At 48.8% G+C, this 24717-nt stretch overlaps 12 protein-coding genes across 12 annotated transcripts; 4 read left to right on the forward strand and 8 right to left on the reverse strand.

Annotated features, from left to right (window-relative positions):
* Positions 1-1581: 1581 nt before the first annotated feature.
* On the reverse strand, positions 1582-2036 carry UREG_00505 (uncharacterized protein; the record flags this gene model as incomplete). Its single annotated transcript, XM_002540946.1, has 2 exons — positions 1582-1839; positions 1896-2036. The coding sequence occupies 2 exons, from the start codon at positions 2034-2036 to the stop codon at positions 1582-1584; spliced, it is 399 nt and encodes a 132-aa protein (XP_002540992.1).
* Positions 2037-2430: 394 nt separating this feature from the next.
* Positions 2431-3605, reverse strand: UREG_00506 (uncharacterized protein; the record flags this gene model as incomplete). Its single annotated transcript, XM_002540947.1, has 4 exons — positions 2431-2469; positions 2551-2615; positions 2819-2895; positions 3091-3605. 4 exons carry the CDS (start codon positions 3603-3605, stop codon positions 2431-2433), a joined length of 696 nt encoding a protein of 231 aa, XP_002540993.1.
* A 540-nt stretch (positions 3606-4145) lies between these two features.
* Positions 4146-5884, reverse strand: UREG_00507 (putative uroporphyrin-3 C-methyltransferase; the record flags this gene model as incomplete). Its single annotated transcript, XM_002540948.1, has 2 exons — positions 4146-5506; positions 5560-5884. The coding sequence occupies 2 exons, from the start codon at positions 5882-5884 to the stop codon at positions 4146-4148; spliced, it is 1686 nt and encodes a 561-aa protein (XP_002540994.1).
* Positions 5885-6546: 662 nt separating this feature from the next.
* Positions 6547-8250, forward strand: UREG_00508 (uncharacterized protein; the record flags this gene model as incomplete). Its single annotated transcript, XM_002540949.1, has 5 exons — positions 6547-6633; positions 6694-6761; positions 6809-7046; positions 7108-7596; positions 7648-8250. 5 exons carry the CDS (start codon positions 6547-6549, stop codon positions 8248-8250), a joined length of 1485 nt encoding a protein of 494 aa, XP_002540995.1.
* A 290-nt stretch (positions 8251-8540) lies between these two features.
* UREG_00509 (uncharacterized protein) lies at positions 8541-9473 on the reverse strand (the record flags this gene model as incomplete). Its single annotated transcript, XM_002540950.1, has 1 exon — positions 8541-9473. The coding sequence occupies one exon, from the start codon at positions 9471-9473 to the stop codon at positions 8541-8543; it is 933 nt and encodes a 310-aa protein (XP_002540996.1).
* Positions 9474-10141: 668 nt separating this feature from the next.
* UREG_00510 (uncharacterized protein) lies at positions 10142-10781 on the forward strand (the record flags this gene model as incomplete). Its single annotated transcript, XM_002540951.1, has 3 exons — positions 10142-10283; positions 10431-10574; positions 10633-10781. 3 exons carry the CDS (start codon positions 10142-10144, stop codon positions 10779-10781), a joined length of 435 nt encoding a protein of 144 aa, XP_002540997.1.
* A 1101-nt stretch (positions 10782-11882) lies between these two features.
* Positions 11883-12353, reverse strand: UREG_00511 (40S ribosomal protein S27; the record flags this gene model as incomplete). Its single annotated transcript, XM_002540952.1, has 3 exons — positions 11883-12065; positions 12138-12200; positions 12351-12353. The coding sequence occupies 3 exons, from the start codon at positions 12351-12353 to the stop codon at positions 11883-11885; spliced, it is 249 nt and encodes an 82-aa protein (XP_002540998.1).
* An 801-nt stretch (positions 12354-13154) lies between these two features.
* On the forward strand, positions 13155-13902 carry UREG_00512 (uncharacterized protein; the record flags this gene model as incomplete). Its single annotated transcript, XM_002540953.1, is given in 2 exon segments — positions 13155-13229; positions 13249-13902. The coding sequence occupies 2 exon segments, from the start codon at positions 13155-13157 to the stop codon at positions 13900-13902; spliced, it is 729 nt and encodes a 242-aa protein (XP_002540999.1).
* Positions 13903-14530: 628 nt separating this feature from the next.
* Positions 14531-16073, reverse strand: UREG_00513 (uncharacterized protein; the record flags this gene model as incomplete). Its single annotated transcript, XM_002540954.1, has 5 exons — positions 14531-15225; positions 15277-15408; positions 15436-15697; positions 15768-15777; positions 15934-16073. The coding sequence occupies 5 exons, from the start codon at positions 16071-16073 to the stop codon at positions 14531-14533; spliced, it is 1239 nt and encodes a 412-aa protein (XP_002541000.1).
* An 802-nt stretch (positions 16074-16875) lies between these two features.
* UREG_00514 (uncharacterized protein) lies at positions 16876-18093 on the reverse strand (the record flags this gene model as incomplete). The annotated part of the gene is made up of 2 exons (XM_002540955.1): positions 16876-17360; positions 17421-18093. The coding sequence occupies 2 exons, from the start codon at positions 18091-18093 to the stop codon at positions 16876-16878; spliced, it is 1158 nt and encodes a 385-aa protein (XP_002541001.1).
* A 912-nt stretch (positions 18094-19005) lies between these two features.
* UREG_00515 (uncharacterized protein) lies at positions 19006-19795 on the forward strand (the record flags this gene model as incomplete). Its single annotated transcript, XM_002540956.1, has 2 exons — positions 19006-19089; positions 19133-19795. 2 exons carry the CDS (start codon positions 19006-19008, stop codon positions 19793-19795), a joined length of 747 nt encoding a protein of 248 aa, XP_002541002.1.
* Positions 19796-20690: 895 nt separating this feature from the next.
* On the reverse strand, positions 20691-22475 carry UREG_00516 (uncharacterized protein; the record flags this gene model as incomplete). The annotated part of the gene is made up of 7 exons (XM_002540957.1): positions 20691-20769; positions 20832-21239; positions 21296-21567; positions 21619-21884; positions 21947-22010; positions 22064-22150; positions 22212-22475. 7 exons carry the CDS (start codon positions 22473-22475, stop codon positions 20691-20693), a joined length of 1440 nt encoding a protein of 479 aa, XP_002541003.1.
* Positions 22476-24717: the final 2242 nt, after the last annotated feature.

Consider the following 24717-nt stretch of genomic DNA (forward strand, 5'->3'; position numbering starts at 1 on the left):
ATATTGTTACTACACGTCAAAAAGCATAAACCCAAGATACTCATTCACAGGGACATGATGCCGTGCCCGTCTGTTGCCAAAACCGCCCCTTAAGACCGCGATTTCGAAGATAATGCTGAATGGAGAGAGTGCTGTAACCGGTATTCGTAGAGGATTCAGCCCACTTCTAGAAGCGGACCTTGCAACATCTTGCATCTCGGAGCCTTGTTTTCCGTAGAGATTATCATACAGGTGTTCAGTGATCCCGATTTTGAGATGGGATGTAGAACCGAAAGGGAACCCAAGAAACGGAATCTTTTGTTGCTCTTATGGAGTTCTAGTGGTGTGCTTGAGCTCTGCAAAGTACCGACCCATGCTATAGTAACTAGCGTTTTACGTTTGCGTTATAGACACTGAGAATCCCGGTTATGCCCCATGCGATCTGCTCGATAATTAGCCATGAGCAAATAAGAACGGAGTGGAAACACAATCTCACCATGACAATGTCGGAAGTAATGTCATCGCTTGGGTTGCTGTCTTGATGCACTCTCTCTCGGGACGAACCTAGGGGCCGTTTCGGCGCTGGTTAGACACCCTGGGGATTCTCACGGATTCAGCAAGTCTTGTTGTTTTCTCTCCAGAAATCTTGGATTTGCGTTCGATATACCAAACAGCCAATCGGTTACTTAACAAGTGTAGCCTTTGGGAGCTTGGAAAGACGTCCATAAGTGAAAGCTGAGTACTAACGAAAGCCAGCGCAAGATTGTACTCAAATAAAGGGTATTCTGGCGTGGGTGAGGGAAGAAATGTTCAATTTCAATTTCCTGAAGAAGGGGCATCGAACTCTCTTTTGAATGTCTCTGGAGGACATTGAGTAAACGTGGGAATTTGTATCATGCAGGATTGTACCCGAGTTTGGTATAATGCGGCATTACATATCAAGGTAGAAATCTACATGCCAAAGGCACATATACGAGGTAAATATTCCCCATCCTAAGTTGGATTATATCCCGAAACGCCGGGATATCATGTTGTTCGAATGAATGGGACACTATGCATGGGCTCCAGTATTTATAGACAATGTAGCCGTTTCCCAGTAGTTGTACTCCGTATTCGATTAACAATCGGCCAGCACTGCAGGTAAAAGCAAACATAGGTGCATCGTATTATTCGGTCGCGCATAAAGACCGGAAAGACATCGAGGGGAAACGGGGTCCCAGTCAGTTGAGGTTATTTTCGAAAATCGCGGTTTAACCTAGGGCCATTTTATAGCCCAAGATATCTCGTAGCTCGATATTTGAAAGAATCAGGTGGGTCTGGGGTACTTTCCTCACAATGACAGACCGCCCTCGGCAGGGAGGAGGAAGACGACTGGAAAAACCTGTCCATAATGGTGAAAAATGACTGCAACAACAGAGAATTTTGCCATAATCAAACCAATCCATCCCTAATTGGCGATGCTCGAATCGAACCAGCTCATACTTCTTAGATTTCCAGGGAACGCACATAAAGGCCGCTGTCGTGGTTGTGGTACGGCGTGGCCCCAGTTCCGAACTCATCCTACCAACAACCCACTGTTCCACGTTGAATCTTCATAGCCCATCAACCGCAGCTCCCACATTCAGGGCCTCGAACATCATCTACCCTACCAATCCGCTTCGACGGCGCGTCAGATCCGCTGCCGCCACTTCCCCAACCCCATCTGCCACCGCCGCCGCCTCCACCACCTCCACCACCACCACCACCTCCTCCGCCGCCACTACTGCTCTTACCGCTCTGCCGCCCCGATGGTCGTGTATTTCGGTTTCGCGGCGTTACGACGTTAAATTTGGAGTTTTGGGCAGAAGTATACGGATCCATCTAGTAGCGATAGCGATTAGAAATAGAAAGGAATTCACCCAAAGCGTGATACTTACTGAGAATAAGCTGACAAGATAAAGACCAAGAAAGGTGTAGACGGAATAAATGAAGTTTTGGATCTTCACAGTTAACGGCGGACTACGGTGGGAGTTAGCTGGCTTCCAGGTAAGTCCAGGGGGATTTGAGTATAGAGACATGCCTTTGGAGGACTTGGCCTCTCGAGATATAGGGCTTAGCGGGGCCCGATGAGCTAGCCATGACGAAGACAGTCGTAAACCCGTGTCAGAAGGACATTATCTTGTCAAGCTGATGAAGAGCGCCGATGAATGATTGATAGGTGGCTGATAAGGGACGGCTCCGGATAGGGGTTAGCGGTAATTTTCGATACGGTAACATTGACAGTTTTGGTAATCCTGTACTCCGTGCTCCGTACTGATGCTTCAAACCCATCAAGGATGCACCAGATGATACTTCCACAGCAAGCATGCTCAGGCGCCCGCAATGAAAGACAGATCTATATGAAACTAGGCGTGGGTCTCCAGCCACGCTTTATTGTCCCTTGGGGACACCTCGCATTGAACTACGGAGCAGTTACTTGTGCGCTCCTGTTGTCGCAAGGTCGCGAATCCACTGACCATTAGAGCCGTATAGGCGAGCATAGTTGTGGTACGAGATGGTGATCACCAAGTTAACTGTGGCTTAGAGACTTACTAGAGAAGCTAGGCTCACTCCCGCCGTTTTAAACGCGACCTCTTCTTCAAGTCCCTGAACAAATGCTAGAAGAGGTATATTTGGGCTACGCGTGTCTGGGTTCCTTTCATGCAGCCTTCAACCATCCTGATTCAATCATATCTGAAGATTATTCCTTGTTCAATGCATGCATATGTCGCAAGATGCTATTCGGAACATAGAGTCGCAGGTCCGCTTGTGGTAGCGCGGACGAAATAGAGGGGGAAAAAATAGCAGGTTTCAAACGCACGATCAAGGGCATCCCAATTCCAAGAGACGTGTCGCATACTTATAACTGGGTTTGCGATGTCATATCCTTGGTGAATTCTATGACCTAGTAAGTAGCCGCGTTTAGGCAGGAGAAGAGAAAAAACGTACTAGCATTGAAAGCCCACGGGGGAATTGATCTTTGCTTTCAAACGCTGAGCCAAGGCTGGCACCTTTTGCACAAGGTTCGCCAATGCGGCTTGCAGATCGTGGTTCTTCTCAAAATCGAGTTCCGGTTTGCCAGGAGTAACTAACGGTAGCATATTTGCGATATCTTGAATATCAGATCGTTCTTTTGGGCTACCCTGGCGTTGATATTGAGACAGGATCTTCTCTCGTAAAAGCCACTCCGGGCTAAATACTTTAATCATTTGCCCATTGATATTCAATTCTTTACGTGTGGCTGTTTTAAGGTTGTATTGAGGACGCTGCGGCCAGCTCTGATAGTCAAATACCTCCAGCTCCACCAGATGAACCGCACCGTCTGGGAGGCGGAGTTTGTACGCTGGGATTATGTGCCCGAACTGGCTAACTCCCTCAAAATCAGATGGAAAAGACTTGAGAAGTTGAGCAGTGAGCCGATCTGCAGTGATTCCACGGTCGTCAACCTGAATCACAAAGTCCACATCGTCAGTCCTTCTAGTTGAGTCGCCTGACAATAAACAAGCGGCAGCACCGCCCATGATGGCATAGTCGATATTCATTGAATCAAGTCGCTGTGCTATCACAGAAACAGCAGTTTTTAGATCGTTCAGCTGGAGCGGAGCCATTGCGCTGGGAATTCTGGTACATATTAGTATGAAAACCATGTAAAAGCAACAACGACATGTAGATTTACTGTCAAATGTCGGGTTAACAATACTAGTTATCTGTGTTCTTGCCTTGGTGCTATGTCGCTCCCTTGTAATAGTCCCCGGAGTGGGATGAAATTCAAGGTAGCTGTGATACTGAGCAGCTCAGCAGATTGATGGTGTTGAACTGGGTGCTGTGCATTTAGCATCGCATGGAATCGATGCGAGGAGTCAATGATGATATTCGACATGAAATTGGCTAGAGCTTGAAGCCGGATGGATGACAGTGTGACAAAATTGGAACAACCACCACTACTTGCACATAATAGTTACATTATTAGAGCAACCGAAAAAAGGTTGGGACAGGCATGAATTCTTACCAACCGCGATCAAATGGTTCCTATGAATTTAGAATCAAGAAGTTTCTGTAAATTTCTGCAGCCCTACAGAGTAGACGAAGCTCGGATAACTAGCTCAGCACTCCATACATCACTTAAAAAAAGAAAATAAAAAAACGAATCAAGATTCACGACCCAATTCGTCAATAACCTCCAGTCCATCACTTAATCCTATGTCGTCTAGCCCCTTGAAGCCCTCTTCAACAACCCAAGGCTGGTCAGTACGATGAAGGACCTCACAGCTCTTGCCAACGACGAGTAGGCCAGGGGGTCTTGAGCCCTCTGCCTCAATAGCTGCGCAAACATGTTCTAGTGTGGACCTGATAACCCTCTGATCTGCACATGAGGCCCTCTCAATGACTGCACACGGAGTATCTCTTGGCCAAGGGTGCCTTGAACCCTTATCTTCAGGACCAAGCGTAGTCAAGGACTCCAAAAGGGATGGAAGTCGGTGTAGTGCCATAAGGAACACTACGGTCTGGGAAGGAATATAACTGGGCGGCTCTGGTGCAGCCCCGTGCCGACCTGTTCCTGTGCAGATAAGAACCTGATCAGCAACTCCACGATGAGTCGCGGATATGCCCGCAAACAATGGTGCACTCAATGCACTTGTTATTCCTGGGAGCACGATGGGTGTATAGCCCTTTGATCTGAAGAATTCGTATTCTTCTGCTCCACGACCATATAAATACGGATCACCTTGTTTGAGACGTAGAACTCTCTTGCCGGCGCGCAACCCTTCCAATGCCATTTCAAGCAATTCATTCTGGGCTTTATCTGCATTTCCTGGAAATTTGCGTGCGATGCGCACTTCTGTTCTTCGGGGAATGAGGTCAAGCACTGGAGCTGGGACCAGTTTATCAGATAAGATAAGATCTGCAGACATGATGGCTCGATATGTCGCGCGTGTGACGAGGTCCGGATGGCCAGGCCCTGATCCAGCCAGGATGACTTGCCCGTTCTTTCCCCCAAGTTCAAGTTTCACGTCGTTAATATGTTCAGCTTTGGCTTGTTTGTATGCGGCCAGGATCTTTTCCACGTCCGCATCCGTGATGCTTGCTAGTCGACGAAGGGGCCAGTATTCACATATTTGAGAGAGCCATCGCATTCTTCTGGTCTTTGCAGATTCAGGATCCTCGGGAAGCATTAATGAGTTGAATGTATGTTTTTGAGCTGCTGAATCGTCATCATCAGCCTCGAAATGAAACCCTGCGCTGGATTCCGTGTAGACATCTTCCTCCCAAATCCGCTTCCTGACGTTTCCTAGTATTTCAATTGCGTTACCAAGCCCAGATGGCAGGCAAGACGCAATCTCCCGTCGCAACCGGGAGGCAAGTTTGCATCCCCTTCCAGAGGTTGTGATACCAATTCGAAGCGGACCATCGGAATATGTAGAAAGTAGGGTAAAAGAGCAAAGCTCGGGTGCATCCACAACATTCACTGGAATCCGTAGACGCCGGCAAAGCTTGGATATGTGAATGCCTATGACTAGATTAGATACTCTTCATATGCAGAGAATCAGTCAAGCTACTTACTCAATGGGTTATTAGGCCCCAATGTAACGAATACCGCATCGACATAATGATCTACCTCCTCTCTTCCCAAAGTTGATAGATCATCATCTTTGAATTGTCGTTGTACCCATCGAACGTTCCCATTTTGAAGCTTTTGGAGGAAAGAAGAATTTATATCTTCACTGGGAGGCGCAATTATAATGGGCGTCGAACCTGAATCAAGGCACTTGGTACATCGTGCTGCGGCCAATGGATTTGAACCGATAACCAAGTGGATCTGCGATTCCACATTCAGCGCCGTAAGCAATGGTTGCGGCCCTGGCGGCTTGGGGGAGAGATTCTTCATCTCTAGCTGCAGCAGTGGAAGCAGGTCAGGCAAGGCAAATACGTCAACAGCAAAGCCCAATCTTTTTATATTGCTAAAAAAGTTTCCAACACAGGGGTATCGTTCCATATAATATCTTATGCCCAACTCATCCGTATCCTTCTTAAAAGTCGGAATTCAGATGCATCGAGCCGACGAAGTAAATCAACACTTGCTATTAGCTACCTATCAACCCGGCTCAAACCACTGGGAAATCAGAAGGCAAAATGAGGCCATTTTCGGAGGGTCTGTCATTTTGCCTTTATATATTCTGTGTTATAAATCTTGACGCTGAAATCGATTGCGTGATTGCGTGCTTGATGGGCGACATTTCGGAACCGGGCGCTAGTAAACTCTAAGGTAATATTTAAGCGCACCCGCGCGGCTATGACTAATACACGCTAGTCTATTATGGGATAGAACAAATTACATAATCTAGTGCATTGAGCTCCAGAGCCTCAGCAGTTGACCTCACCTAGAACAGCTGTTGGCTATCTATCCAGTTTCTCAAACATCACATTGCTTTAAGGGAAGCATCGCAGTATAGCCTTCTTTTCGTCTTATACTACGCAGGCTATTCTAGACGCTCACTCTGTTCCATTTGAGCAGAAGAAAGCCTCAACTTGAAAGCACTCGCGCCCATTATGTCGGACGGGACCCTGTTCAAGCCCGACAAGGACTTTACGAAAGATGTCGACAAACAAATTCCGGAAGCCCAGGAGATTGCGAAGGTTTGGATTTGTACTAATGCTGGATTTAAGAATTTGCGCTGATCTCTCGTGATTTTCTAGACGAACTTAACGGGGGCGATTGACAAGCTACTGGCTCTCGAGAAGCAAGCTAGACAGGTGCGATACTCGTAGGCATGAAGCCACTAAACACTAGCTAACATGCTCTACTATATAGTCGTCCGATCTCCCTTCGACTTCTAGGCTTTTGGTTGCGGTTTTGCCCGCTATGCAAGGATGCTGGTTATTGTCCCCTGTTGAACGAGCAAGTTGTTGCTCTATCGGAGAAAACATGGCCAGCTCAAACAGGCGACGACGAAATGGTACAAGTGGCGATGGGATTCCTAGATGAGACGCCAAATATGGATGCCAAAATGTCGTTGATTGAAACTTTGAGAAATGTCACGGAGGGAAAGGTAAATTTGAATTTCCGTGTTTGCGATCAACGGATTCATTGCTCATCAAAGGCTCCATCAGATCTTCGTCGAAGTCGAGAGAGCTCGCGTGACACGTATTTTATCAGAAATCAAAAAGTCCCAAGGCGACATCGTTGCTGCTGCAGACATTCTATGCGAACTTCAAGTGGAAACGTTCGGCTCAATGGCTAGAAAAGAGAAAACAGAGTTTATTCTCGAACAGGTTGCACTGTGCATAGCTAGGGGGGATTGGACACAGGCCAAAATTCTCAGTCGCAAGATTAACACAAGATATTTCGCGCGTAAACCCAAGAAGACGCCTGAAGAAATCGAGAAGCAGAAAAAGGAAGAAGAAGAACGCGAACGTCAACGAAAGCCCGATGAACCACCTCCAGAGAAGGAAGGGGATGTGTCGGAGCTCAAGTTGCGATATTATGAACAGCAAATTATCTTGGCAAACCATGAGAATGAATATCTGGAGGTTTGCAAGTACTACCGACAAGTGCTTGATACAGAGTCTGTAGAAGAAAGTCCAAATTATCTTCGAGCGGTAAGTTAGCAAGTGTCGCGTGCTTGTTTCGTGGGACTAACTGGATGTCAGACCTTACAACGCATCATTTATTATGTTGTTTTATCCCCTTATGACAATGAGCAGTCCGATCTTCTCCACCGAATCAAAGCTGACTCACGAAACTCTCTCGTTTCCGTTGAGGCTCAATTGATTAAACTATTCACAACCGACGAGCTCATGCGCTGGCCCATGGTAGCCGAGCAATTTGGCCCTCACCTCTGCAGCACCGATGTGTTTGATGCCCAACCGTGTCAGTCTATGGATGACAAGCCATATCGAAGATGGCAAGACTTCCGCAAGCGAGTTATTGAGCACAATATCCGCGTCATTGCTAAATATTACACCCGCATTGAGACTGACCGTTTGACCGAGCTCCTCGACCTTAACCAAGCGGAAACGGAGAAGTACATTAGCGACTTGGTTACGTCAAAGACGATCTATGCCAGAATCGATCGACCAGCGAGAATTGTAAGTTTCGCTAAACCACGAGATGCAGACGATGTTTTGAACGAGTGGAGCGGTAATATGCAGAGTTTGTTGGGATTGCTGGAGCGCATTGACCATTTGATCACCAAGGAGGAAATGATGGCTCGTATCTTACCTTCAAAGTCAGGAAGGGCAAAGGCTCATTGAGGGCGTTTGAAATCTAGACGGTAGCGATTGTATACTACATCCTTGATGGTCCATTTTGCGTCAAGACCTGGGATGAACTGGCTCTGAGGATAGATTTGATTAAGAATATGCGCTATCAGTTAGCTCCTAAAGATATCCAAAGCTTCTCTATGCAAGAATGAGTAGGTCTATGATTTTGTCTATGCTCGTCGATCTAAAATTCGTCCGATCATGTCTGTACTTCAGTTCACCTCTTTATATCCTGGCAGCAGGGAAGCCTCCTAGTTCTAGAAAAGACAAGGGAGTGAAAATTAGAACGGCATGGCCATATCCTCCACCGGGACATCGTCTGCCGACTTACCGCCGCTGCTTCTCCCATCTCCCATCTCCAAACACTCCCTGATAAACTTCACTGCACCGTCCAAATACGGCCGTTGGCAGGGTAGAAAATGGCCTCCGGGATGCCATATCACTTTGCCTTCCTTTTCTGGATCTCCCACGCACGATTCGATCAGGAATCGACTTCTACCCTCATCCACAATCGCATCTAAACTGCCTAGGACATGTAGGATCGGGGTACTGATGGCGGGACGTTCGTAGAAAGCGCGATACCGCGCGCCAGGCGCGCGGAAACCAGAGTAGCAAATGGCAAACTTGAACGGTGCGTGATCGAGCTCCGCAAAGGATTTCGGAAATGGAATGCCCGAAACAGTGCCCATGACTTGCGTCGCAGCCGGAGCAGCCGTGACGTATGCAGGCTGAGCAAAGCTACCCGAAGCACGGGTCACCGGCGAGCTATTATTCTCCGGTTTCGAGAAATACTCAAATGCCTCTTCTCTCCGCGGCTCCAGCAAGCCAGCCAACATCCCCGCGAACGCAGCACCCTGCGAGAATCCAATCACTCCATCAAACGGCCCCTCATCCCGTAGCACGTTCGCGATGGCCTCCAGGCCGCGGTCAAACTGGAGATATTCCGGGGGATCAATCCCATCGGCACGGCGCCACCAGGCGCATAGTTCCTGCGCGGACTGGTCGTCTGATTCGAGCGATGACGGGCGGAAGTTTGGTATATCGGCGGGGTCGAGGCGGATGGGGCCGGAGGGGTAGGAGAGGACGAGGGTGTGGAGGGGAAAGGATTTTTGGAGATGTTTTTCGAGAGCACGAGTTTTGGCTCGGAAGAGGGCTCCGGATTGGGTGAAGCCATGGAGCATAAGGATTTTGAGAAGGGGTTTTTGCGTCGCCATGGTTGATGTCGGCGCGAATAGGGGTAGGCGGGGTCGAGAAGGGCTCACAGGCAGGAATTTGGGATTGGGAATAGGAAGAAATGGCTTTGGGGGTATAATTACCGAAAGACTGAGCCTATGAAGATAATGGGGAGAAGTTTTCGAGTGCCCGGCATTGAACGAGACGCGGTCCGAATATATATATCCATATCGAACTAGTCCGGGGCCGCCGAATTGCGCTTGCCTCGGCGATCAACAATGCATTCCAGCGCATTAAGTATGGCTTCGTCTAGCTACGCTTCTTGATCACTTTACAGTCAGGTATCGTTTCGGTTATTGAATATCATAGTAATGCATATGAGTGTGATAACCAATGATTTTATCGCCGGCAACCACCAGAAGGATTTGGGCCTGCAATTGTCCCCTTGAGTACGTCCGTGTGATCAGACCTATATACAGAGTACAAACCTAGGAATCACTTGAGCTTGATAGAAGTAGAGATGTAGTTTTTATCGCGCCATTCAATTACAATGCGTTGCGGCATATGGCCTGAAGAGTGATTGTGATAGGTTATGGAAGGGGGATAAATGTCATATTCTTTAGGATTTCTAGCATCTCAAGGCTAGAAACATCTCGAACGTATCCCCCAAGTAGAAATACAGGCTCCTCCCATCGCCGAATTTCAAGACATGTCATTCAAGCACGATACCAAATGTGCCGTTGGCAAGATGGTATCGACCGGTAGATTGACAAGACCGACTCATGCTAGCAAGGACCGGCTCAGCTACTTCGACCAGGGCTCATTTCTTGCTAACATTGCCGCTTGGGGAGGTATAGGTTGAGCTTCCCTGGCCGTTGTTGTAGTAGGTGCTACCATTGGGGTTGCTGTAATAGTAGGATCCGTTGCTGTGACAGCATGGTTCAGCAGGCATTCAGCGAAATCAAATATTGGAAAACGATACTCACGTGTTGGAATAGTGATAGGAATTGCTGTTGGCTGCTCCAGAGCCGTAGTCGCGGGCGCAGTAGTGGTTGCCCTGGATTCTTACGAGTTAAGAGACGTCTCTCAGGCTGTGATGAGTAGTGAAGGGGGGAAACCTGGCTGTTGGTCCCGGAGGACTTGTAAGTGTAGCTACCGTTGTTATTATCAGGCATTGTGATAGAGTCTTGAAGATGACAGTGGTGAAATCAGAGGAGCTGTTCTTGGTCGTGAATCTCGCGGTTGGTCTTGAGAACCGAGAGACTCAACGGGAAGCAGAGCCCAGTATTTATACCCTCAACAAATTGACCCCCGCTTGCACCTTCTGCTCATTATTACGGAAAGTGTGATTGACTTTCCGCTCATTGTCACTGATCACGACGCCAAATCTCGCGAACCGAAGTAACCGAAGGCCCAATATCAGTAGTGGAGCAGACCGGCCAATATGCGGTGTGGTTTTCTGGCGATGAAGGAGCCGGTGTAATAAAAAGAAAGAAACCTCAGTTGCACCTCAGAAGTCCACGCTGAGGCTGTGACTGGGGAGGCCAATTGAAGCCCTTTATAATGCTGTGGAGGTGCAGCATGCAGCTCAGTCCCGCTAAGGGATCCTCTAGATAGAATTCGAAAATAAAGTAAGATTGTGAATAATTGGGCAACTTGTCCCTCACATTCATCGTGGTATGGAATGAATGTTGGAGCTCTTCAGGGGAATCTGCAGCCTGCGCATCACGATTCGGGTGATCAGCAGCGGAATTATTGTTACAGGGTTCGTGCAGGACAATTACGAAATCTCCGAGATGAGGAAACAGCTAGCTCGCTTGATACATAACGCTACTCTTAGCATACACGAATCTCCCGCGATTCTAGCCGTGGGCCAACCAGAACCGCGTGATAAATTCAGACTTGCTGTGCTTTGTACAAGGCCAGGCAGAGAGGTATCCTCAACTGAGTCACATCCGAATTCACGACTGGCATATCGAAAAGCTCGAGGTCGGAACGGATGCTCCATCCGTCTCTCCTTTCTTCATGTGTCGAATATCAAAACGAATTTCCGCAGGTATGCAAGATGAAACGAACCGATGCAAGCGTAAAAGAACGAGACGACAGGTGGGTGAATTAGTCACCAGATATCCGGAACTCCACCGCCTTGGCTTCCCATGTGCGTTGTCGAGAAGAATAAACACCGTCCAACAAAATCACGTTGTCCCAAGTTTTCTGCTCCAGCGCAACACAGTATGAAAGAAAACGATGACGATTCATTCCATCTTCTATCTGTAGAAAGAGTAGTTGGTAGGGTTCAGGCGAGAGAAGTAGTCGAGAGATAAGGAGGATTGGGAGGTACATCGAGGAAGAGGTTTAGAACGCCATGTTTGCTTTTGATCAAATCGTTATCTGGTATTCGAGCTATGCATGACAAAGATTCCTCAGTTTTTCGTTTGATTTTTTGGCCTTTACTTTCTCCTGAACGAGCATCCCTCAGTCAATCTGGCCTTGCCACCGGTGGGCTGGCAAAGGACTGTCGAGCATCCAGCGCAGATGACGACGGTCTGAGCGTGTGAGAAGACGGTGGTGATTGCGTAGCAGCCAGGGCACTTGACGTCCATGAAGAAGGATCGGGGAGCAGGCACCAGAGTCTAATTGAGCAGGTTCGCGTGTCAGTTGTTGGATCACTTCCAAATGTCGGCGAATTCGATAGACAAGCGTACCTTGAGCTTGTGCTTGCGAGCCTCGGCCTGAGGCGTAGGGTTGAGGAGATCGACCGCGAGAACCTATTGAGAGGGAAAAAACGCCATCAGCACCAATATACCATCCCAGCCGTCGAATTCGGATGATCAAGCCAGCAACTTCATTCCACCACAGAGGAACACGGATCCACTGCTGGCTACATCGCCATCAATCAAGAATTTATCAAAACTCACCATGTTGACTTAGAGAGGCTTTATCTGCGAGTAGACTTGGCTTGAAGGGCGTATCGCGAGATAGGTCAGTCGACGGTGGTGAAGGAAGAGGTCTCGTGGGAACTGGCGAAAGTCGAGCGGAGAGGTTTCGTGGAGGCAAAAACTCCAAACTTTGCCTTCTTCTGTGGCACTCGCTTATCTAGCCGCAATAGGTTTAGCCGGTCGAAGCGTAGCCAATGGGAGCAGGCTCATTGGTGGGGCTGTGACTGGTGTGATTAATCAGCAACAGGGCTCTTCCAGAACGCATTGAAAACATCAAGCATCACAACGGTGTTGAATATATTAGCCAACATCGATGAAGGCCGTCTATTGCGTCGAATACCCTTGGGGTGCACTAATGAGACAGAAAACGCTCTGCTGCTTCAGTCCACTTTCATCTTGGAGCTACCCTCCCCCTGGAGATCCGTACGCTTCACCTTGTCCGGATGAGCCGTGAATCGCCATTGAAAATGATTCTCGCCTTGATACAACACAGTCTCTTGGTATATCCTAGACTGCGTGTGGAATCTTACCTCTCTGTGAATTGTTTCTCTATTTTACGAATTTAACCCGAGAATGTTGGGTGTCGAAACGTATACTGCCACTCCTGGTACTGTATAAGGAGCCCTAATACTTTTCGGGTTTCAACGCCGATGCGCGTTCAATTGCGATCTACCTTGTTGAGTATCTCTTGCTCGAGACTTTTGATAAACATTTCCCTATTCTTCCCCTTTTGAAAAGCTGCCACGAAGTTTTGAAGGAAACTTGTCTCCAATCCTCAGTATAATGACCAACTCAACATCACAGCCCTGGAACGCCAGCCAAGCTGGTCCACGACCCTCACAGAATAGCGGACCCCTTGTTTACTATATCTCTCCAGACCAACCGCCAATCCAATGCTACCCTCAACCTCACGATCAAGGCAGTGAGCTCAAAATCCCCCTTCCCCTCCCCCAAAAACCCGCAAACACAACCCTCTCTAAACCAGCTCCCCCAACCCCCTCCAGCACACATATACATCCACATCTCCCCCTCCGCAAACCCAAATAGCGCGCCCTACGCCTCCATTGACATGATCCCACCCATCGTCGCCTCCGGCGCCCTCCTCTCCCCACCAGCCGACACCGCTTCCAGCACCCAGCCGGAGTCAAACACCATCCCTGCTCCCGACCCCGAAACCGAAACCGCAACTGAAACCCAGCGTGCGCGCTCCAGTCGCGTTTATTACGGCAGCACTCGCCGTTCTGACGATACTCGACAGCCGTTCCGGCGTTCAAGTGCCCATGATGTTGATGCTGAGCGCCCACGGCGCACCAACAGAGATACTGCCCGTGGTAGTAGGAATAGATCGTCGACAAGGACCGATGTCCATACCAGTTCTGACAGCGAAAGTGATGTTATTGAAATGTGCCGCATGTGCCATGTGGAAGCAGCTATTTGTCAGCATCCAATGGTTGCGAGAGGACGGAGATTATGCGAAATTTGTTTCCATACTATGATTCCTACGGAGACACATGGGAACAATGCTTCGTGAACTGACTGTGGTGGATGGGGAGGAGAAGACTGGATTTTGTCCATAAATTTCGACATTTATAGAATATAGTTAAAGACAATATTTTAATAGAACCTTGAATTTTATGTCACTGAGAATAGAAGCTCCCTGTACACGCTGAGAATACTAAGGACAAAGTGTATTAAAAAGGTACTAAAACAATAAATCCGGAGAATAGTTAGGATAACAGGCGGGAATGGTTTATACACTCGGCTGGGCTGAGCTCTTGGATAGAAAATTACAGTTAAACAGTGAATTTTGGCGGATTGGAATATCCACATCTGGTCATACGCCTACCGGCTGAGCAGAATCGAGAGGAATTTACGTTTGGGGAGATGCCGCGTTCGGGTCACAGGAACAACAATGGCAGACCTTTAGCAATAATAGGGTGTCGAGAGAGGTCATAGTTCGAATACATCACTCTCTTTTACCTTTCGAAGTGTTTGTTTGAATCTTGTCTCCGTTGCACGGATGATTTTTTGCCGTTGTCTCGATCGTCTTCTCATTGAATGGGTGCTTAATCGTCAAGCACCAAATGTCAAGGTAATCGCAAATCGTCGTGATCACATCATACTACCAATATAGGTCAGAGATTGCTACCATAGGGATTTCAGGTCTGAAGGTTAATGATACTCACCACAAAGCTCCCATAAACACCTAGCCCCAGACCTAAACACCCGAAGACAAACGCAACTTGATTGTTGCTCTCGCCAAGGTATCCTGGCCACGGTAAACCCATCCGGGGCGCTGCACTGTCAAACACTGCAAAGAGGAGCGGGATCAAGAGAATATTTTGATAGGGGAAGTCCGTTTTTACCAGATGCGCGATAATCATCCGACCAACGGAATAGGCGTTGATGATCCCGACAAACAAGGCGAACGGAACGAGATGGAAATTTAGAATCACGGGATTGAGGTGTAGATACGCCGCAATGAGGACCCAGGTGACGGCGACAGGAAGAAGACCAAATAGTGGTGTGACAGTGCTCAGGCCTCGCTGCCGTCGAACGTCGAGGACGTGCGTAACGCTGGCAACGGTGCTGAAGAGAAGAACAAATCCGCCGTATATTATATACCAGGAAGTAAACGGGAGGTTGTAGAAATGGTCCGGAATCAGGCTAGGTTGAGCAATGCCCATTGTCGGTAGCATAGGTTTATGCCAGAAGCTGCCACCTCCCTTGACGGCTGTGAATACGTACACAACACAGAGAGTCAGAATCCCCTCGACCGGACCAGATATTATGCCCAACGTCAGGACCTGAGTGTAGTACTCATCCCACGTTTGAACATAAAATGTAAGCGCCGCTAGAGATATCAGTACGCAATCGCATCAAGTACTTTAATAGGCCGACTCACAGCCAAAAAGCGCCAGAACGGTGGCCCACGTCTGGCCCAGATTCATAGTGCCGGCGAAAATCAGGACCTCAAGGGCAGTGTTGCACGCATCGACTCCTACAAACATTGAAAGGCCCTGGTCAGTCCCAGCCACTAATAGTCATGATTACATATATTTACCATGGTCAAATAACTCTCCCAATGGCCCGCTCTGGCGGGTTCTCCGTCTAAACGCCCAATTAGCGACAACATTTGAAACCTGGGGAGCAAAAGAGGCCACGTACGCTTGCGTTCCATCTACGGCATCAAAGGTCTGATATAAAAACAGGCCAAGAGCCCAGCTCAGATACACCCACGGCGGGCAATCGCTGTCTAAGCCGGGATTATACCACATCAAAGTGAGGAAGTTGATAACCACGAATGAGAAACCAGTCAATGTAATCTATGCGCAGTCAGTTACCGTAGAGTAGAACAGCAGACCCGGATAGCTCCAGCGACTCAGTCAGACTTACAAGATTCGGCCTATAAACCTCACAGATGCCAATGTCGTTAGAGCTCATACATTCTCAACCATATGTAGATACGAACCCAAGCAATGTCCAAGCCAGGACCCTAGTTCCTCCATTGCTCGGCGTAGACAAATGTAGGAAAAGTATGAGAATGATGGTTAGAACTCACGCCATTGACATTGGAAAGAACTTGATGACCACGTGTGTATAGAACGGCTTCATGATGTATCTCGAGACCAGCGACTTGTCCAGCCCGGAGTATTTATACTGGCGCAAGGCCTCGAGGTCCCATTGTCGAATGTACACCATGGTGGACAACTGAGATAGGTCCTCCCAGAGTACTTTATTCCAACACGTCAAGTTGCGTTTTATCGCGGCTCTAGTCCGAGATCCAGGCGACTTACGGAGGGTTATAAAATGGGCCGAGAGCGAGAAACGGAAAGATGCACAGGAAAAAAAGACAAAGAGTAGGGGATTTATATTGTTGGCATCTGGATGGACAGGAAGAGGGGAAATTGTTCTACTGGCAGAAGAAGCATGTCAAACTCCATAGACGATGATCCATGCCAGAACCCCTCAACAGAAGATGGTGGATGACCGGTGTTCTTTCGTCTCATTTCTCACTTTTTTTTTTGCTTGTGAACAACAAAAAGGATCAGATGGGGTGCAATTCCCGAACCCTGTGTTCTGATTGGCCGACACGGGCTCGGTTGAACCTTCCCTCCATGGCACACTGAACAGGAAGGAATCAATAAACATCCCGGACAGGCAGTTTGTTATGGTGATTGCAATTCTCTGGCTTTGGAAAGAGCTATCTGAGTGCTGTACTGAACTAGGTATACACCATAATAGAAGGACCTGTCGCCGCCTGCACCTTCTGCTCCTGTGCACAATACGCCCGTCTCCCAGAGCTTCTGAAGATGGGCTGATATGGCCATCCTCACAGGAAAATTATGAAATCCCTCCATACGCTCGTAGACATCCCGCTTCGAATAATCATATTCTTGTTCCACGACAATATCTGTGTGATCCTCAATGATATGACATCATATCCGCTGTTAAGTGTTGAGCCGAAGAAGTACTCCGTAAAGCACTGGCCAAGACGGACTAATTACCCCACTGGACTCCACGGCATGGGGATAAGAATTCGGCTCTTCATTGTCTGGATTAACGGGACCGTTTTGTGCACCGTATCGGCCCAACCCTCAATGTTCCAGGATTCCTCGCGTCGCTTCTTACGCTCTTCAAGGTCTGCAAATTGCCAGAGATGATGAACCGTGTTGAGGTCGCCAATCTGCACGAACCATGCGCCCACTCCTTCCATAACCACGCGTCTGGCAGCTAGTCCCTTGCGCCAATGGCTCTCCCACTCCAAGAGGTTTCCCGGGTGCAAGGTGTAGGAACGGAGCTCGAATATACCGCCGAGACGGCGAGGCGGAGTCGTAGGCCAGAACGAGAATTCTTGCATCAAAGATGTACTCTTGCTATCGATGAGGGATTTGAGATGCCGATCGAACTTGGAAAACTCGGGTTGCTTTGATATGTTATGGAGCGATGCATGGTATCCAGAGTAGCGCTGATACTCCCAAATGTGAACTGGCAGAACATCAAATCATTAGCAAACGTGGTGGGTAGTATGACAAAAGAGCACCGTACCGAAAGTGTCATTATCTCCGACCTGAGTACGCCAGCTTCCGACAAGGTTCACACGATTGGCCTCGATTGCTGCCATCTTGGGATACCATTCTCCAACCAGCTTCACGTATTCGTCGACTTTATCGGGTTTGACTTTATGGAAGACGATCGAATGGACGTACTTGCCGCGTGCAAGCACTTCGGAAAACGATCTCTCGATATCTCTGTCCAACTGCTGGCCTTCTTTCGTTCCATAGATAAGGCTAGAGAGCGGACCACGCTTGGTTTGGGTATTAAGCTCGGATTGACGCTTTTCTCCTAGAATTCGGTGAGTGGAAAGTGAGCCCAAGGCCTGGCCATCCAAACGCTCGGCAGCATCAACTACAGAACGAGCGCCGCTCGTGCCGTCTTTGTCGAGGGCAGCAGGAGAGGAAGAAGTAGTAGTAGTGGTAGTAGTAGAAGAAGAAGAAGGAGAAACAGAATTATTAATCGACTGACTCTCTTGCTCTAGTTTTTTCTTCCGTGCAGCTTCGAGATTGTCACGAAACTCCTTCTGGCGCGCATTGAATGTGGCAGCATTGTCTGGGGTGATGTCCCTGATGGACGGGGTTCTGAAGCAAAGGCTGGAGGTAGCGAAGGAACGGGAAACGAGAGAAGGGGCGGCGCTGGGCCGAAGCAGACGCGTCGCCAGCATGATGGATGAGGGAGACAGATTGTTGGGCGGCGGGGCTATGGAGGCGAATGGATTATGGGACGGAAGCAGAAGTTGCAGGCCGAACAGCAAAGCGAATGAGACGGAAAAATTGAAGAATGAACTCAATGAAGGGTATTGAACAGTGAAAGGAAAAAAGAACAAGTAACAGAAGGAGATGAAGTTGAGGTTTTGCGTGCGTGAAGAAAGGAAAACAGCAGCACTAGGCCAGTTGACGACGGGATAGCTATAGCTAAGAGAAGTAGTGGCACATGCGACAGGAGAAGTGAGGGGCAGCGAGAGCTTCGGTGCAGCAGTCCGGGAAAGCGAATAACCAGGGGAACTAGGGGAACTGCCAGATGGGTAGTTCAGGCAGTTTCAATCAGAGCGACCAGGGTTTGGGATGATGTCGGGAAACGGCCGACCTCAGATGCTGCAACAGACAATGAGGCACAAAAGGACAAGGCTGGAATACAGATCAATTGCAAAGAGCGGAGAGTGATCGCTTCAGCCGGCAACGAGATGGGTTGAGCGACCAGGTACTCTGGAAGTACACGCAGAGAGAAGCGGAGAGCTTTTGCCGCAGCGAGGTGAATTGGCAGAGGTGGTTGCATTAGGTAATCCCAGCCAAGATGGACTGAAACCAAGCCACACTTGTTCTCCGACGGGAAATGCGGGGAAATCGAGGCGAGGCTATTCCGTTTCTGGCTAGCTGCACGTGATGCCACTAACTAGCCTCGTATGACGTCAGGCTAGGGCTCACCAGCCACAGGTCATGTGACGCGCTCGGGATCGGTGGGGCTCTTATCTGTCCGTCTGAACCAAGAGACAGACAGCTTCAGACAGCTTCAGGCTGCTGCATTTTTTATCCAACTTGCTCAATTGCAGTCTAATTAATACATTCTCACCAGCATCATGTCCGCGCACAATCCCCCTTTGAGCTACGAACCATCTGCCACCACCACCCACCCTCACTACTCCACCGCCTTACCTCCCGAAGTCGTCTCCTGTCTCAAAAATTCCCGATTTGTACGCTCCGTAGCTCACCCATTCCCTTCTATTTTCAGCTAACTCGCCATCCGGCAGCTCCACCTCGCAACATGCGATAACCTCACCCCCCCACATCTCCCTGATGTCCTACACCTACCTCCCCAGCACCCCCTTCTCCCCCCACCCAACAATCATCATGACCACAAACCCTTCCTCCAAGAAGACCCTCAACCTCCTCTCCAACCCCCGCGTCTCTCTCCTCGTACACGACTGGGTCTCCCACCGCCCTCCAACACGTACCCGCAATCCCGCCCGCGAAGGCTCCCCGCCCCCCGAAGCCACCCAATCCAGCCTCGCCACCCTCCTGCTCAACATTAACACCAGCGCCATGAGCAGCATCAGTACCACCATAATCGGTACCGCGCGCTTCTTGGAAGCAGGCAGCGAAGAGGAAAAGTGGTGCAGGGAGCAGCACCTGGAGAATAATACGTTTGCGGCGGAGCCTGCGGAGTTGGGTGTTTTCGGCCAGCGGGCGCGGGATACCGGTGTTGAGGTCCCGGTAGTGGACGACGAGGTGAGGGTAGTGACCGTGCAGGTGAAAGAAGGCCGCATCGCTGATTGGAAAGGTGGAGTGCGAGACTGGGCCGTGGTCTCGGACGAGGAGGAGCGGCAGATTAGAGACGGGCAGAGATTGCCTAATGGTGTTCGGACATAGTGATGATAACGGTGAAAATATCAAGAAGGGTCACTTGGCGAGCATTCCAGCGGCTCCGCATGTCCTGGAGCAGGATCAAAAACATGCCAATTCAATCAAGCTCTCACATTCTTTTCAAAAGTGTTTTAAATGTGTAGCCGCGTTCTCCCCCCAAAAATCACCGTATATGTATAATATCCAAACTATCAGAGTACAAAAGTTTAACAGTAGAAAGTCCCCATCAGTGGTACTGCGAGATATACGCATATCGAGGTATGACAAGTCGCCCACTTGCCGCAATTATACTACACTGCAAACGATGATGTACACTCTTAAGTTTTATAATGCAGAAGATAATGGTCCAGAGGAGGGATGCTGCGCTGTGACATTGCGTTCTGTAAAAATAATTAGTTATACTGTGAGCTACCGAAATCGTAAGCAAGCAGTGCTTCACAAACAAGCCATCAACAGCAACGAGCTTGATAAAGATCCTTGATCACGAGATCATCTAAAGAAAAAATAGTTTGCTAAGCCGGCATATCATAGAGCCTTGCGATACCAGCCGGCAGTGAATAAAAAGTCCCGCATAGTATCAAACTAGGGACAATAGTAAATGGAGCATTGTAATCAGTAACTTAACAGCGCACATAAGAACTGGGATGCGGTACAAACACAGTAACAGTAGGAGTTTAGACGCGACAGCAGAAGACGAGGAAGAAGGAAATAGAGGTGCGAAAGTCAAAGCCTAGCAGCCGGGTTGGGATGATTATTTGGCAACAAGTTCAGTATGGACGCCGTTGATGGCCAAACTGAAGAGGAGAGGGCGGCTGGTGGGTCAAAAGCAAAAGGTCGTATCACATTACACGTTACGTCGCTGGCTTGTGTGACGTAGTCATCGTGCTACCGATATGACTGCCTATTTGTACTCTTTGGTGTAGTCCCATTGCGATGGCTGGAAATCTGGGTTCTGGAAGTGTGCCTGGTTATGCTGGGAGCTGCAGGATTATTAGCGCGTGATGAGTAAATGCGTAGGGCAGAGTGTCAATCAGATACTTACTTTTTGAAAGGGATAGAGCTTAGGGGGATAGTATTCATTGGCTCACGGACCAAGGGGTTCATCCGGATGGGTAGCTCATTGGATCTGTCTGGAGGAGGTGGCAGGGGGCTAAATGGCAGGCATTTGGGCAGATCGTATGGACGCGGGGAAATCAAGGGTGGATGAAACAGGGAGCTAGTTCGTACCGGTGTATATAAATTCGAAGCAGGGGAAGATGTCAAAGGAGAAGTGGCATCTTGTGCTTCAAGCGAGAGAGCAGGAACAGCCATCAGAGAGGAGTTAAACTCGAACTGTAATCTGGTTGGATACCAAGGGGGATAAGTGTAAGAGACTCCGACTTGGTAGTTAACCGGCACGTTAGGGTGTGAACCTGAGGGTTCGGCCCCGTACAGGAGATCATAGTGGCCGCTAAAACGTTTGTCAGTGAGTCAGGTCAACATTAAAAAGGGGGTACTGAAGCGTACGGTCGATAGAGTAGCCTTATAGTGGCGAGATGAGGACGTTCTGGTGTGAGAATATGGAAGTTGACTTCGCCGCCCTGGCTCCTATCTAGGTAGGCAATTTGGACAGCAAATCCTGAGTTTGCAATGACACCATCGACTAAGCCTTGGAGACCAATCTCGTCGATTTCCGTTCTCACAGTCTCAATGATCCGCTCACAGTAATGCTCCAGAGGCTCTGGAAGGAATGACTGGTATCTGTTGCTATTCAATCTCATCCAGGCGCTTGTCATCAACTGAAACAAGTTAGTCAAAAACAGTGAGTCCGTGGGAACCAGGCGACTAACCCTAAAGTGTTGGATTATAGAAGTTGAATTGTACTCCTCATTAAAGGCATTCAAAAGAAAGCTGTCATCATAATTTCCAGTTTCAATTGCTTTTGAGATATCTGCCAGCAGGTCAATGGTTGCGTCAACGAACATCTCATACAGGTCCTCCTGGTAGCCGACTGAGTTCAACAAGTCGTTGAAACTCTTAAGCCTGGCTGTTTCTTGGGCGACTTTGCTCGGATCACGAAGGTGAAGGAGGTTCTCGAAGTAACCAAATGCGACAGCTGAGTTAAAAGTGAGCTTCAGATAATCGTTCGTGAGCACAATATCAACCACCCTCGCGTACCTCGCCAGCCACAATTGCCATCTCCCTTCATAATTCGGTAGAAAGAATGCGTCGCAGCAAGGGCCTGTTGCTCAGTCAGACATACGGGCCAAGTGCGCCAGATTCGCGCTCACATACAGATGTCTTCGCAACAAATATTGGATGACCCTGCGCGTACTCAGTGACGAGGGCATCGGTTGACTGCTTCGGACCAACTAAAGGTCCCTAGTCTGCATTAGCAATGCAATTCACGTCTTCCCAGGTACAAGCCGCCCATATATCTCACTTGTAAGTCTGGCTGGTAGTCGTTGGAAAGCTCCTGGAACTGCTCCATGTCGTCGAGTGGAGAGATAGAGTCCATTATCACGGTTGGGTCGAAGTCTTCAAAGTAATACGGGCAGTAGATGAAAGGAGGATGGAGCTCGGAAATCGACTTGGGAAAGATCTCATACGCCTGTAAATTCAGCTGTTCATACTGGTTGGGAGAAAGATAGTAGTGAGGATAGAAACGATTGCTGTGGTCCAGCACAGAGCCCATGACGGACGTCATTGTTGCCGTTCAGGAGAAAAGCTTCCTCGACCACTTCAACAAACAGCAACAACAACGACAGCAACCAAGGGTCTTCAGGCACAGGAGACAGGCCACGTTAGGAGAGGAAGAGATTGACGGCCCAGAGGCCTTTAAAAGAACGGATGAGGATTGGAATAGCCGACGTGCAGGCGTGCCGAACAAACAAAAGCAAAGAGCGCCAGCAGCGAGGTTAAGAATGAAATGGGAATACCTACTTTGCTCTCTCCCAGGCAAATTACGATGGATGCGGGTGCAACAGACGCAATCTTAGGGCTATGGAGATTCCGCGTGTCTAATGCCGTAACCCGTTGTCGTTGATGTTGTTGCTTCACATCAACTGCAGGTTGCAATCATGGTCACAGCAGCGTCTTCGGAAAGGCGACCTGAGTGTTCTCCACGGGTAACGGCTATGTAACTATCCAAACAATGGCGCCGGAAAATAAATCCAGTATTATTATCGATCAAGCCTGAAGATCGCAACGCGAGGTATGTTGCACGTCGAGAAGGCGTTTTGGACACGGGCAAAACAAATTGAAATGTGCGGGCTAATGAGAACAGCCTGACCTCCACAGACCCAAAAATATTCTTCTCGCGGTGACGGAGGCTGCCAAGGAGGAGATCGAGGGCCGCAGCTGGAGCCTGGCGACTTGATCTGTTTGTCCAGGCCTACAGGTCGGCAACGGAGCACAAAGCCAGCATCTCCTGGGATCTGATTGATCGGTGCATGCAGAAGCAACGAGGGGGCGTGGTTTAGCTAGCGGGACCTCCCCCTCTCCCCTACAGCCCGTTGCTGTGATAATTATCGTGTTTATCGGCCATATCTTGATTATTACTTCTTCCATACAGCTTCCGAAGACACTAATGCGCCTCTGGACCCAATGAAACCAGATACGAATAATTGTCCGGTTGCCAATCGCGTTCATTGAAGCCTTGAGGAATTGACAGCGAACAGTCCAGGCAATGGAACCTATCCTGCAACAACCCGAGATTTTTGCTTCATGGGATCCAGTAACCTCAGGAAGTGCAGGGCGAAGTGTTGCCAAGGTTTTTCTCCTTGCGATGTGTTTGCCCATGACTTGGGTTCGAAGAGAGCCTGCGCCAAAGTCACTATGTTACTGAAAATGCGGCGGTGAGAAATGCGTTGCACGCGCCTCGTTTTCCGTCCTTTTCCCAAAATCAAGTCTTGCAACAGGCCCTTATCCCGTGCGGACAGCTACAGCAATTGCTCCATCAGCTGACGGAGGAGTTTCAAGTTATATCGCGCATGGACATTGCGAGAATAGATGGAGCCTAGAAAAATTATGTTGTACACCATCTCAATCGTTCGGCATGGGAATTTATGTGAATCATGCAAGGGTGAGACATGCAAGCTCTGTCCCTAACCTGGGGGCTCTAATACTGTTGACTCTTCTACACAGAGTACCAAATCGTGGCAAGATACTGATTATCCTGGTCACCGCCTGACTTCACAGTACAGATTCACCAAGGCGAGGAACCGCTTTTGGGGAACGCCCGCTTCGTCCAGTGTTGCCATCGGGAGATTCAAATCCGCTTTTGGGATCTCTGGCCGTTAATTCTCCTGGCATTTTGCCTGGTTTTCGGGCGCCTAGTAAGCGCTGACCTCCCTGGTCAATCCATGCAGACGCCTGAATCATGGTAAAATCAGGCGACAACACCGCGTGCGGGTTTTCATTCCGTTATTTCTGCCCTATGATTTCGGTAGCTAAACCTTGACCATGTTGCTTCATTGCTTTCTCCGTCTTCATGTCCGCAGTTTCACGATCAAACCAGGTTTGATTCGGGCCTTCACACCATTTTCCGAGTACATGGGTTGCAAACGCAGTTCGGATCTTGAGCCCGAGCATAAGTATCACATTTTTCAGACCTTTGTTTTGCTTCCAAGGTTCACTCCTTGCCTACGGGTTTATTTTTCTGTCGGCACAATCTCAACATTGAACATGACTTTACCATTTCGTTCTGCTACCTAGTACCGGTCCTTACCAGCGGACTTGGGAACAAATTGTTTCCGCAGTTTGCTAGAATTAATAGCACTGATTATCGGGAAGGCTCAAGAGTTCCTACGCGGCGTTGGACGGAATTCTCGTATTATGTTGTCCCCGGGCTTTGCTGGCAAACCAGCTGGAAGGATATTCAATGCATCCATTGAAGCACAACATATTCAGCGTGGCAGATATCCAATGGTTCCTGAGTGTCTGCGCCA

The sequence above is a fragment of the Uncinocarpus reesii genome, genomic scaffold (genome assembly GCF_000003515.1).
Source record: "Uncinocarpus reesii 1704 scaffold_1 genomic scaffold, whole genome shotgun sequence".
Classification (NCBI taxonomy): Eukaryota; Fungi; Ascomycota; class Eurotiomycetes; order Onygenales; family Onygenaceae; genus Uncinocarpus; species Uncinocarpus reesii.